The following is a 14,438-nucleotide window of genomic DNA, read 5'->3' as shown; positions in this document are numbered from 1 at the left end:
AGCAAGCAATGCAGAGGCAGAAACACACTGGCAAGGTAGAAAGAAACCTAGAAAGGAACAAGGCTCAGAGTGATGCCCAGTCCTCTTCTGGCTAGTATTATCAGTGAATGTGATCAGTGAAATGATCAGAAGTATCTTTCAAAATGGTTGCTACTATTTACTAAGTAACAATCTAATAAATATGTACAGTGGAATATAGCTAAACAAATCAGATCAACACACAAGTAGAAATGGCATATTATATGATGCCAGCAGACATAGTTGTCTTGGCTCGGGTTCACCTGCGCTGCGGGGCTACTGTGCCTGCAGCCTGAAATGGTAACTGTATCTTTAAGGCGCCTGTCTACCACTGTCTGCTTTGTTTAGCCAGAGGGGAGAGTCACGCCATCAGAACAGAAGAACATGCTTTAATTCTGAAAAGTATAGGTAAACAAAGGTAAGAAACGTTCACCTCTGGAGCAAGAATCGACTATTTGGGCAAGGTAAGTTTATTTACTACTTCTATGGTTCCTTGGTGTGGGTTCTTTACCAAGACAAAAAAAGTCCATCCTTCTTTCTTCCTAGTTAGTTCATGTTGAGAAAAGGTGTTTATAGCTTTGGGTAGCGTATTTGCCTCTCCAAAACACGAGGCTCGTCCATAAACGCAGCCTGAAAGTGTCAGACTTTTCATACAATGTATCCAAAGTGTTTAATTTTAGGATAAAATGTAACATTCCTTCCTTATGTAACCCTGAAGTCCAAGTGTTGCACTACTAGAATGATAAACATGCTATTATTGAATTAGACTACCGTAATAGGTATACAACGTTTGAACATGGATTTGAAACGTATTCAGATGTTTTAATGAAAGTGCGCAGCAACCTTTATTAGAATTGAGTTGCCAACAAGTGAGAAACCAATGTCTTTTTGCATTGCACTGGGTTTGTGTAGAAAAGAAATGCTCCTTTGAAGCAAGCGGGCAATTTACCATAACAATTGAATCAAAGGGATGGTTCCTTGACACGACTTTTCCTGTATTTTATTAGTATGTTTGTGCCTGGATGACGTCTTGTGTTATCTCATTGAATAAGGGATACATTCTAAGTTATTGTCTGTCTCTGTTTTGTCGGTTCAGGTTACCGTTGTTTCGTGCGTGTCGGAATGAAGTCTACTCAAATCTTACTATCCACTGCACTTATTTTCCTTCTCTCGGGACTTTCCATGACCACAGCCTGCAACAAGGCTCTCTGTGCCAGTGATGTCAGCAAATGTCTCATTCAGGTAAGAAGGCTAAATTCTTAGCATAACGTTTTTGGAAAGGCATCATTCAATTAAGAAGGCTAAGCGCTTAGTGTGATGTGACGTTTCCAGAAAGGCATTAGGTTAACTTTTTTTTTTCTCGCACGAATAAAATGTTTCTAAGTCACGTTGAGAACTCTATGCAAATTCTATAAGGGATTGTTGTCTTTTCAGAGTAAAGTTCGACTGCCATACAATATTATGCCAACATTTTACTCCTTAGTGTTAATCTAAAATGTGATTAACTTCCCACTATGCATTTCCTCTGTATGTCTGAAGTTATTTTACATGAACCTGAATTCTCTGCTGTGATCACAGTATTCTCTTTGTACTGGAAAAGCACATTAAACCATGACAGTTGCTGGGATCCCTCAACGAACTAACAAAAAAAAAAAGAACTTGCCGAGTTGGCAGGGCTACAATGAAGTGAAGGTTTTCAATTTACAGCTGCACAGTGTCCTCAAAGGATTTAGCCTAGTCTACCTTGGCTGTACATGAGATAGCCAATGGAGATACAGTACCAGTCAAAAGTTTGAACACACCTACTCATTCAAAGGTTTTTCTTTTTGACTATTTTCTACATTGTAGAATAATAGTGGAGACATCAAAACTATGAAATAACACATGTAGTAACCAAAAAAGTGTTAAACAAATCAAAATATATGTTATATTTGAGATTCTTCAAAGTAGCCACCCTTTGCCTTGATGATAGCTTTGCTTTCTCTCAACCAGCTTCATGAGGTAGTCACATGGAATGCTTTTCCAACAGTCTTGAAGGAGTTCCCACATATGCTGAGCACTTGTTGGCCGCTTTTCCTTCACTCTGCGGTCCAACTCATCCCAAACCATCTCATTTGGGATGAGGTTGGGTGATTGTGGAGACCAGGTCATCTGATGCAGCTCTCCATCACTCTTCTTCTTAGTCAAATAGCCCTTACACAGTCTGGAGGTGTGTTGGGTCATTGTCCTGTTGAAAAACAAATGATAGTCCCACTAAGTGCAACCAGATGAGATGGCATATCGCTGCAGAATGCTGTAGTTGCCATGCTGGTTAAGTGTGCCTTGAATTCTAAATAAATCACTGACAGTGTCACCAGCAAAGCACCATTCACACAGTCTCCTCTGAACAGTTGATGTTGAGATGTGTCTGTTACTTGAACTCTGTGAGGTGCAATCTGAGGTGCAGTTAACTGCCGATTTCTGGGGCTGGTAACTCTAATGAACGTATCCTCTGCAGCAGAAGTAACTCTGGGTCTTCCTTTCATGTGGCAGTCCTCACGAGAGACAGTTTCATCATGGCGCATGATGGTTTTTGCGACTGCACTTGAAGAAACGTTCAAAGTTCTTGAAATGTTCCACATTGACTGAGCTTCAAGTAATGATGGACTGTCGTTTCTCTTTGCTTATTTGAGCTGCCATAATATGGACTTGGTCTTTTACCAAATAGGGCCATCTTCTGTATACCATCCCTTCTTTGTCACAACACAACTGATTGGCTGAAATGCATTAAGAATAAATTAAATTCCACAAATTTACAAGGCACACCTGTTCATTGAAATGCATTACAGGTGACTACCTCATGAAGCTGGTTGAGAGAATGCCAAGAGTGTGCAAATCTGTCATCAAGGCAAAGGGTGGCTACTTTGAAGAATCTCAAATATATTTGAGAAAATTAATTTTCTAATTAATGTAGAAAATTGTAAAAATAAAGAAAGCCTTGAATGAGTAGGTGTGTCCAAATTTTTGACTGGTACTGTATATATGTGTACCTTCCCTGGGCATTGGTCTTTGCCTGGCTACCCAAACTCCTTGCGCCAGCCAAACGCTACTTTACAGACTTTAGTTTCTTCTCTACAATGAGTCTGGCGTACCTCCCCGACGATTTATAGAATGCAAACACATTCTAACCATTCCGATTGGTCCCAGAAACCGATGGGTTGGGCCAGAGCCAGAACACACGTGGGTAAAGTGTTTTTATTGGCTTTTTGATACTCTGATTTAGAAATTATCCAATTACTGATGACTTTGTTTTGTACAACACCCCTCATTATGACATTGCCACCATTGAAGTCATTTATGGTGGTCTCAGTTTGAAGTATGTAGTGAACGTAGAGCAGCGGGAGTATTCAGTTTGAGTCGTCAGGCAAGGTGCTGCCACAACCACACTTGACTGTGGGCTCAGTTAGCGCCATCCTTTTGCACATCTGGAATTTGACCTCTTCTCCCTTTCAACCGCTCTGCACTGGAGGAGTCACAGAACAGGCAACTTGAGGTCGGCCCACTCACTCCGGTGGAAACCTCAAGCATACGCAGTAAAACACACACACAGTCACCGCTCGCACACACACACATCCTCTCCCTAGTGATTTCTAAATAGGGACAGGATATTATATGGTTTATTTTCTTGGCGTTGTATCAACCATGATGTGCTCGATACACATCAAGATAAATAAACTCTTATGTTGTTTTTGCTCTCCTCGTGTTACGACTGAAGCCTGACTGAGGCTACTGCATTGTCTGAGTGTTAACACACGTGTGCACAACATGATAGAAGGATTATACCAGATTGTTGCAGAATTTCTCTCCTATCAGTCCTGACACGTACATAAAATGTGTCCATGTAGTGGTTTCCATTTTGTGTGTGTGTGTTTTGTGATGTACAGGAGCTGTGTCAGTGCAGGCCCTCGGATGGGAACTGCTCGTGCTGTAAAGAGTGTATGCTCTGTCTTGGCACACTGTGGGAGGAGTGCTGCGACTGTGTGGGTAGGTGCCACGGACTAGGTGCAGTTGTGAGCATATTGGGAAGGACAAACAAGAACCGGTGTCAGAATGGATGAGGCTAATGAGGATGGGTATTTGATTTTTGCATCATATTGAGCTCCTTCAAATCCTTCCATGTCTATGTCCTTTATTCACTGATTGTTGAAGATATTGCATCCATCAGATTTTACAGTGAATGTTGAGTATCAAATCACATATTATTTGTCACATGCGCCGAATACAACAGGTGGACAACCTTACCGTGGACGGCTTACTTACAAGCCCTTAACCAACAATGCAGTTTTAAGAAAATAGTTAAGAAAATATTGTCAAAATAAACGAAAGTAAAAATAAATAAATATAAAAAGTAACACAATAAAATAACAATAATGAGGATATACAGGGGGTACTGAGTCAGTGTGTAATTTGAACAAGAGAAGAATAGTGGTTTACTGACTTATCAGTCATTTATTGTAATATTTTATTTATTTATCAATATTTACTAACTTGCTTCCTGTCTCCCCTCACAGGGATGTGTAACCCTAGGAACTACAGTGACACTCCAGCTACCTCCAAAAGCACGGTGGAGGAACTCTACCGACCCATCCCCTCACTGTTCCGCGCCCTCACCGAGGGCGAAGCGCCCATCAACATGATGGTGGTATCCTTCCCCGTGGCCGAGGAACTATCTTACCACGAGAACCTGGTGTCTTTCCTGGAGACCATCGAGGACCAGCACCAAAATGTCTCCCTGCCTGGGAACAGTATCCACGCCAGCTACGATAACAGCCAAAGTACTGAAGGTAGGGAGGGGTGAGGGGGTTGAATTATGGGGATGCTAATAGCTGCTGTGTACTCATTTTAATAAGAGAATAAAACATAGGCACATCATACAGTCTTGTGCAGGTGCCTGTTATCAAAGTATTAAACTCAGTTCATCAGCAAAACAGACTCTGAAGATTCCACATTGCAATATACTATTTTATTTATATATACACTTCCGTTCAAAAGTTTGGGTCACTTAGAAATGTCCTTGTTTTTGAAAGAAAAGCACACTCTGTCCATTTTCTGTCCATTTAAAATAACATCAAATTGATCAGAAATACATTGTAGACATTGTTAATGTTGTAAATGACTATTGTAGCTGGAAACGGCTGCTTTTTTTATGGAATATCTACATAGGCGTACAGAGGACCATTATCAGCAACCATCACTCCTGTGTTCCAATGGCACGTTGTGTTAGCTAATCCAAGTTTATAATTTTAAAAGGCTAATTGATCATTAGAAAACCCTTCTTCAATTATGTTAGCACAGCTGAAAACTGTTGTTCTGATTAAAGAAGCAATAAAACTGGCCTTCTTTAGACTAGTTGAGTATCTGGAGCATCAGCATTTGTGGGTTTGATTACAGGCTCAAAATGGCCAGAAACAAAGACCTTTCTTCTGAAACTCGTCAGTCTATTCTTGTTCTGAGAAATGACGGCTATTCCATGAGAGAAATTGCCAAGAAACTGAAGATCTCGTACAACGCTGTGTACTACTCCCTTCACAGAACAGCGCAAACTGGCTCTAACCAGAATAGAAAGAGGAGTGGGAGGCCCCGGTGCACAACTGAGCAAGAGGACAAGTACATTTAGTGTCTAGTTTGAGAAACAGATGCCTCAAAAGTCCTCAACTGGCAGCTTCATTAAATAGTACCGGCAAAACACCAGTCTCAACGTCAACAGTGAAGAGGCGACGCCGGGATGCTGGCCTTCTAGGCAGAGTTGCAAAGAAAAAGCCATATCTCAGACTGGCCAATGAAAATAAAAGATTAAGATGGGCAAAATAACACAGACACTGGACAGACGAACTCTGCCTAGAAGGCCAGCATCCCGGAATCGCCTCTTCACTGTTGACATTGAGACTGGTGTTTTGTGGGTACTATTTAATGAAGCTGCCAGTTGAGGACTTGTGAGGTGGTAGTGTGTGTATGTATGTATGTATGTATGTACGTATATACACACAGTACCAGTCAAATGTTTGGACACACCTACTCATTGCAAGGTTTGTCTTTATTTTTACTATTTTCTACATTGTAGAATAAAAGTGAAGACTTCAAAACTATGGAATCATGTAGTAACCAAAAAAGTGTTTAACAAATCAAAATATATTTTAGATTCATCAAAGTAGCCACTCTTTGTCTTGATGACAGCTTTGCACACTCTTGGCATTCTTTCAACCAGCTTCACGAGTTAGTCACCTGGAATGCATTTCAATTAACAGGTGTGCCCTGTTCATTTGTGGAATTTCTTTCCTTCTTAATGCGTTTGAGCCAAGCAGTTTTGTTGTGACAAGGTAGGGGTGGTATACAGAAGATGGCCCTATTTGGTAAAAGACCAAGTCCATATTATGGCAGCTCAAATAAGAAAGGAGAAACAACCATCATTACTTTAGGACATGAAGGTCAGTCAATGCGGAATATTTCAAGAACTTTGAACGTTTCTTCAAGTGCAGTTGCAAAAACCATCAAGCACTATGATGACACTGGCTCTCGTGAGGACCACCACAGGAATGGAAGACGCAGAGTTACCTCTGCTGCAGAGGATAAGTTCATTAGAGTTACCAGCCTCAGAAATTGCAGCCCAAATAAATGCTTCAGAGTTCAAGTAACAGACACATCTCAACATCAGCTGTTCAGAGAAGACTGTGATGGAGAGCTGCATCAGATGAACTGGCCACCACAATCACCCGACCTCAACCCAATTGAGATAGGACCGCAGAGTGAAGAAAAAGCAGCCAACAAGTGCTCAGCCTATGTGGGAACTCCTTCAAGACTGTTGGAAAAGCATTCCTCATTGAGCTGGTTGAGAGAATGCCAAGAGTGTGCAAAGCTGTCAAGGCAAAGGGTGGCTACTTTTAAAGAATTTAAAATATATTTTGATTTGTTTAACACTTTTTTTGGTTACTACATGATTCCATATGTGTTATTTCCTGGTTTTGATGTCTTCACCATTATTCTACAATGTAGAAAACAGTAAAAATAAAATATCTCCCATAACAAATCAGGACAGCCCAATTGGCTTTAGGGGTATTAACCTGGGCAGATTGGGCAACCCATAAGTGCTAAATATATGGACTTTGATCCAACACACTATTTTAGGGAACCCCCAGGAGTTCCCTAACTCATCCCCCTGGCAGGGACCATATTGTTTTAGGAGGGGAGGGCTAAGCTATAATGAACTCATGGCTAAGGCTGCTTTGAACTGAGCTCTGTGGCTTGACCCCTCCATAAAAGCTTATGAGATCTCAGGGCCTTGGCTTTCGTTTGATGGTTTTAGCAGGCCGCTATTTGAAAACCAAGCAGCCCTGTAAATTATTGAGTATATTGCTGCTGGCCTAGTGAACTTTCATGTGCATCCGCTCCAGTTGTCCTCTCCTCAGCCTCTGGTCCTAGTGATTCTAATTGACTAGGAATCTAGGGGGGGAGAGAGTAAGCGAGCTCCTTACGTATCCGCTCTGTGAACCTGTGACCCAGATCTGTTTTCCCTTTGGGAAAACACGCTCATTAATCAGGCCTCCAGCGATGGGGGATGCCCTCGCCTTATGAGGTGGGATGGGTGTGGGGCGGCAGAGATAAACACATGGGCTTAAATCAAGCCGTACGCATGCAGCCCTTTAGCATAGTATGGATGATGCATGTCAATCAAGAGGTTAGGCTCTACTAGGCTTTAGCTCAGCTGGCTAACACATACTTGTGGCACAATAGTTCAAACTATGGAAGGTCACATGGTGGAGGTGGACTTATTTTGTGATTTAAAAAAAAAAAAAATGTATTAAACATTTAAATAAATACTGAGATTTGATAGATACATAGAGGTGGACTAACAGGACTTTGCTTCTTTTGTGCTTTAGAGTACCTTCATAAAAGTAAAGTGAAGACTACAATATATCGCTTAAGCATTTTATTGCTAATATTTGCCTGTTGTATTCAAAGGCTTATTTCTCCCTGTTTTTTTCCCCCCTCCACAGATAACATGTGCACTGTGGTGTACTTTGATGACTGCGTGTCCATCCGCCAGTGCAAGCAGTACTGCGAGTCCATGGGCGGCTCCAAGTACCGCTGGTTCCACAACGCCTGCTGTGAATGCATCGGCCCGGAGTGCCTTGACTACGGCAGCAAAGCCGTCAAGTGCATGAACTGCCTGTTCTAATGAAAGCCAATGGGACTAGCCACGTTAGGGTACTGTGCTCAAAATGCCACAAGGGGGCACTGTCTGCAATATGCAGATTAGCTGATGAGGGTTGACTGAGTAGGATGACTTGTGCCTCAGCCTTTTTGTAAAATGTTTCCATGTTGTGATGTAAAATATTAGCCCTTACAAATTATTTTTCACTCTTGAATTAGTTTTTATATCTTATATAGGTTCTCTAGCAGAGAATAAATATATATTGATTGTTTTATATTCTCATATAGTTAAAGCTGAAAGAGTCACTATGCCAAATCGTTTTTTATATATATATATATATATAGCCGCGTAAAGACAAGCAATCAATGTTATCAAATCTGTAGTGAAATGGCATTTTATTTTTGCTGTAATGGACAATCATAGTAAATACTGTTTTGTATAATTATATACTTGTTAGTAATATAACATACACTACATGGCCAAAAGTATAGACACCTGCTCGTCAAACATCTCATTCCAAAATCATGGGCATTAATATGGAGATGGTCCCCCCTTTGCTGCTATAACAGCCTACGCTCTTCTGGGAAAACATTCCACTAGATGTTGGAACATTGCTGAGGGGACTTGCTTCCATTCAGCCACAAGAACATTAGTGAGGTTGGCACTGATGTTGGGTGATTAGGCCTGGCTCACAGTCGGCGTTCCAATTCATCCCAAAGGTGTTCGATGGGGTTGAGGTCAGGGCTCTGTGCAGGCCAGTCAAGTTCTTCCACAACAATCTTGATAAACCATTTCTGTATGGACCTTTCTTTGTGCATGGGGACATTGTCATGCTGAAACAGGAAAGGGCCTTCCCCAAACTGTTGCCACAAAGTTGGAAGCAAAGAATCGTCTAGAATGGTGTAGCGTTAAGATTTTCCTTCACTGGAACTAAGGGGCCTGAACCATGAAAAACAGCCCCAGATCATTATTCCTACTCCACCAAACTTTACAGTTGGCATTGTGCATTGGGGCAGGAAGCGTTCTTATGGCATCCGTCAAACCCAGATTAGTCCGTCGGACTGCCAGATGGTGAAGCGTGATTCATCACTCCAGAGAATGCGTTTCCACTGCTCCAGAGTCCAATGGCTGAGCGCTTTACACCACTCCAGTCGACGCTTGGCATTGAGCATGGTATTCTTAGGCTCGTGTGCGTGCGGCTGCTCGGCCATGGAAACCCATTTCATGAAGCTCCCGACGAACAGTTCTTGTGCTGGCGTTGCTTCCAGAGGCAGTAGAACTCAGTAGTGAGTGTTGTAACTGAGGACAGACGATTTTTATGCACTTCAGCACTCGGCGGTCCCGTTCTGTGAGCTTGTGTGGCCTACCACTTCACAGCTGAGCCGTTGTTGCTCCTATACGTTTCCACTTCATAATAACAGCACTTATAGTTGACTGGGGCAGCTTTAGCAGGGCAGAAATTTGATGAACTGACTTGTTGGAAAGGTGACATCCTATGACGGTGCCACGTTGCAAGTCACTGAGCTCTTCAGTAAGGCCATTCTACAGCCAACATTTGTCTATGGAGCTTGCATGGCTGTGTGCTCGATTTTATACACACGTCAGCAACGGGTGTGGCTGAAATAGCCGGATCCACTAATGTGAAGGGTTGTCCACATACTTCTGGCCATTTAGTGTATGTTATTTTAAACGACGGCCATATTCAATCAAAACTGATGGCCAGCTTTTCACAGACAACAGGTTTGATTTTATAGGCGCAGTTAAGATGATTTGTTTCATACTGTAAACATTTATCATTCTTGCACAAGTATGTTGTTTGACTGTATACCACACTGTTACTATACACACTCTGGAATGGAACAGTTGATTGGTCTAAAGGTAGTCTGGTGGGATCTGTTTCAGACCAGGAGTGTGTTCCACTCTGAGGTGTGTACTGTAAGTCATGTCAGAGGAATCCAGTTGTTATTGCACGAGCCCTCTGTGTTTATTCCCCCGTTCTTCATGTCTTTAGCTATGCTTATTAAAGGTCTGCAACATTTGGTTTCAATTAGGGCCACAGAGGCTGGCAGAGAGCAGCAAAAACGTTACTGCAACGTCTTTCCGCAGCTTTATTGGTCTGGTAGAGGTTGTATGTGCTACATTCAATCTGTTTGTGTCCTTGCTTTCTTGTGCTGGTTCCATCGTGCATTGCTTATTTCCTTGATCTGTTAAGTTTTTATAGGGTTGTCGTGTAGCCAGTGGGTCTCGTGAAACAGAAAATGTTGGTTATTTGGCACAGAAGTGGAGCAATGTGGTTTATGGAAGCAGTGAGGTACTAAAGACAAATGCTTTAATTTCTAAGCCAATGCTTAGAAATTCACAAATAACAGCTTATGAAAATGAGGTGGGAGAAGTAAAGTAGATACATTGTTCATGTAAAAGCAATAATATAACTTGAATTGTGACAGGAACATGTGTAAAACACTTCATTCCAAACTGCAAACAGTAAAATAATGTTTTGTGTAAAATGTAATAAATTAAACATTTCTAATTTTTACACAACAGTTTCCCAACAGGAGCATTTGATGCCTAACAGTTCCTTTTCATCCTGGGTTTTCTAAACCGGTTTGCCACACAACCCAGGTGTCCCAATCAGTTTGCCCCACTTTCCCTGTAGGAGGAAGGGGAGGCATGGAGAAGTGAGGACCATGATGCTGGGCACAGCCCACTGGCTGACAGGCAACAAAAGTGTTATGTGTCGGGTACATCCAAGGCCTCACAAAGAAGCCTTTGTCTCAGGAGGATGGCTCTGGTCACGTGAACAGTCTGTCCACCTGACATGGCAAGCCAGCCAAACCTGCTGCAATGCAGTCGATCGGGGTTGCGTGCAGGCAGACATCCTTGTTGCAGCGTTGGACAATGATGCTATTGTGTTGGCTGTAAAAGCATGGAGGAATGGATCTTATGAAGGACATGAATTTCGGGTTCGGTTTAGGCAAATGGTCTTTGATAAAGGGAAGAGAGTAATAGTAATTGGCTTTTTTGGAAGAAATGAATGGCGTTTTTGGATAAAACACTGAAAATAAGGTCTGTGGTAAACACAGGCTTAGGAAATCTTATGTTTTGCTGTATGAAGTCATCTTCATCGCTTAACGTAGTTTAATTTTGAAACATTTATGTAAAAAAATATATAAAGGTCATGTTAACTGACTATCTCAGAACAAAACATACACTATATGTACAGTCGTGGCCAAAAGTTGAGAATGACAAATATTAATTACCACAGTTTGCTGCTTCAGTGTCTTTAGATATTTGTCAGATGTTACTATGGAATACTGAAGTATAATTACAAGCATTTCATAAGTGTCAAAGGCTTTTATTGACAATTACATGAAGTTGATGCAAAGAGTCAATATTTGTCGTGTTCACCCTTCTTTTTCAAGACCTCTGAAATCCGCCCTGGCATGCTGTCAATTAACTTCTGGGCCACATCCTGACTGATGGCAGCCCATTCTTGCATAATCAATGCTTGGAGTTTGTCAGAATTTGTGGGGTTTTGTTTGTCCACCCGCCTCTTGAGGATTGACCACAAGTTCTCAATGGGCTTAAGGTCTGGGGAGTTTCCTGGCCATGGACCCAAAATATCGATGTTTTGTTCCTCGAGCCACTTAGTTATCACTTTTGCCTTATGGCAAGGTGCTCCATCATGCTGGAAAAGGCATTGTTCGTCACCAAACTGTTCCTGGATGGTTGGGAGAAGTTGCTCTCGGAGGATGTGTTGGTACCATTCTTTATTCATGGCTGTGTTCTTAGGCAAAATTGTGAGTGAGCCCACTCCCTTGGCTGAGAAGCAACCCCACACATGGTCTCAGGCTGCTTTACTGTTGGCATGACACAGGACTGATGGTAGCGCTCACCATGTCTTCTCCGGACAGGCTTTAATCCGGATGCCCCAAACAATCGGAAAGGGGATTCATCAGAGAAAATGACTTTACCCCAGTACTCAGCAATCCAATCCAAGCAATCCAATTGCAGAATATCAGTCTGTCCCTGATGTTTTTCCTGGAGAGAAGTGGCTTCTTTGCTGCCCTTCTTGACACCAGGCTATCCTCAAAGTCGTTGCCTCACTGTGTGTGCAGATGCATTCACACCTGCCTGCTGCCATTCCTGAGCAAGCTCTGTACTGGTGGTGCCCCGATCCCACAGCTGAATCAACTTTAGGAGACGGTCCTGGCGCTTGCTGGACTTTCTTGGGCGCCCTGAAGCCTTCTTCACAACAATTGAACCTCTCTCCTTGAAGTTCTTGATGATCCGATAAATGGTTGATTTAGGTGCAATCTTACTGGCAGCAATATCCTTGCCTGTGAAGCCCTTTTTGTGCAAAGCAATGATGACGGAACGTGTTTCCTTGCAGGAAACCATGGTTGACAGAGGAAGAACAATGATTCCAAGCACCACCCTCCTTTTGAAGCTTCGTCTGTTATTCGAACTCAATCAGCATGACAGAGTGATCTCCAGCCTTGTCCTCATCAACACCCTGTGTTAACGATAGAATCACTGACATGTCAGCTGGTCCTTTTGTGGCAGGGCTGAAATGCAGTGGAAATGTTTTTGGGGGGATTCAGTTCATTTGCATGGCAGAGGGACTTTGCAATTAATTGCAATTCATCTGATCACTCTTCATAACATTCTGGAGTATATGCAAATTGCAATCATACAAACTGAGGCAGCAGACTGTGAAAATTAATATTTGTCATTTTCAAAACTTTTGGCCACGACTGTAGACACCCATGTGGATTTGGCCATTTCAGCCCCGGTCAACTGTAAGTGCCGTTATTGTGAAGTGGAAAAGTCTAGAAGCAACTGGCTCAACCGCGAAGTGGTAGGCCACACAAGCTCACAGAATGGGAACGCTGAAGTGCTTAGCACGTAAAAATAGTCCGTCCTCGGTTGCAACACTCAATAGAGTTCCAAACTGCCTCTGGAAGTAACATCAGCACAAGAACTGTTCGTCTCGCGCGCACAAGCATCGTCTGGAGTGGTATAAAGCTTGCAGCCATTGGACTCTGGAGCAGTGAAAACGCATTCTCTGGAGTGATGAATCATGCTTCACTATCTGGCAGTCTGACGGACTAATCTGGGGTTGGCCAGGAGAACGCTACCTGCCCCAATGCAAACTGTAAAGTTGAGGTAAAATAATTGTCTGGGGCTGTTTTTCATGGTTCGGGCCACTTAGTTCCAGTGAAGAGATCATAACACTACAGCATACAATGACATCCTAGACAATTCTGTGCTTCCAACTTCGTGCCAACAGTTTGGGGAAGGCCCTTTCCTGTTTCAGCATGACAATGCCCCCGGTGTGGAAGAACTTGACTGGCCTGCACAGAGCCCTGGCATCAAACACCTTTGGGATGAATTGGAACACCGACTGTGAGCAGCCCAAACTCACTAATGCTCTTGTAGCATGTTCCAACATCTAGTGGAAAGCCTTCCCAGAAGAGTGGATGCTGTTACAGCAGCAAAGGGGGGAGGCAACTCCATATTAATGCCTATGATTTTGGAATGAGATGTTCATGTAGTGTATAAGATCTAAGCCTGTGTTAACTTCATACCTTATTTTCAGCATTTTTCCCCCCCCATAGGAATGACTGATTGAACCAAAGGCAACTAATTTCTGGTTTTTAGGACTAAAAGCTGGCGAGCTCAATTGGTTAATGAAAATGAGAGGGTTAGTTTTTACACACTGTACATGCAAACTTTTGTGATCTGGTCCTGGGGGCAGAGGGGTATACTACAAAGCAGGATTAATGAGTTAGCCTGCTAACTTGACATTTTCTAGAGTTTTCTTTCTAGATAAGCTTGAAATTGGCATTAATTGGCTCAACAACCAAAAACACAAATTAAACTTAACTTTTTGGGCCACCCAACCAAATTCACATTTGGAGTTATAAAGCTGTCACTCATTGAAAGCAAGTATAAGATATGGTAGAACTGTTCTATATGCACTATTTCTACGCTTTAATTTAGTTTTTGCATCTTTCACAATTTGGTTTGTAAACTAGCTTCAAAAACAATAATTGAAGTTAGCCGGCTAACTAATTGATCCTGCTTTGTAGTAAACCTCAGCTTCAGAATAAATGATTGATTTATTGGAAGAATGATCAATGGGCAGACTTTAGCGACTGGGCTTTTCCAGTCATGTATAGATTGAGGTTGGATGGTTGTGGAGAGCGTAAAGAACGTGGGATTGTGC

The 14,438-nt window shown here is 42.3% G+C and overlaps 1 protein-coding gene across 1 annotated transcript; it reads left to right on the top strand.

Moving 5' to 3' along the window:
• Positions 1–371: 371 nt before the first annotated feature.
• LOC120027958 (twisted gastrulation protein homolog 1-A-like) lies at positions 372–8,755 on the top strand. The gene is made up of 5 exons (XM_038973051.1): positions 372–482; positions 1,115–1,260; positions 3,942–4,041; positions 4,569–4,841; positions 8,049–8,755. The coding sequence occupies exons 2-5, from the start codon at positions 1,141–1,143 to the stop codon at positions 8,228–8,230; spliced, it is 675 nt and encodes a 224-aa protein (XP_038828979.1). The 5' UTR covers positions 372–482; positions 1,115–1,140; the 3' UTR covers positions 8,231–8,755.
• Positions 8,756–14,438: the final 5,683 nt, after the last annotated feature.

This window comes from Salvelinus namaycush, chromosome 33 (genome assembly GCF_016432855.1).
Source record: "Salvelinus namaycush isolate Seneca chromosome 33, SaNama_1.0, whole genome shotgun sequence".
NCBI classification, from domain to species: domain Eukaryota; kingdom Metazoa; phylum Chordata; class Actinopteri; order Salmoniformes; family Salmonidae; genus Salvelinus; species Salvelinus namaycush.
This window is presented reverse-complemented; position numbering and strand designations above follow the sequence as displayed.

Bases quoted from the DNA above. Each gene is read 5' to 3' on its own strand.
- LOC120027958 (XM_038973051.1), top strand. From the start codon at position 1,141: ATGAAGTCTACTCAAATCTTACTATCCACTGCACTTATTTTCCTTCTC. The intron at 1,261-3,941 runs GTAAGAAGGCTA...TGTGATGTACAG, and splicing joins TCAGCAAATGTCTCATTCAG to GAGCTGTGTCAGTGCAGGCC. The intron at 4,042-4,568 runs GTAGGTGCCACG...CTCCCCTCACAG, and splicing joins GGAGTGCTGCGACTGTGTGG to GGATGTGTAACCCTAGGAAC.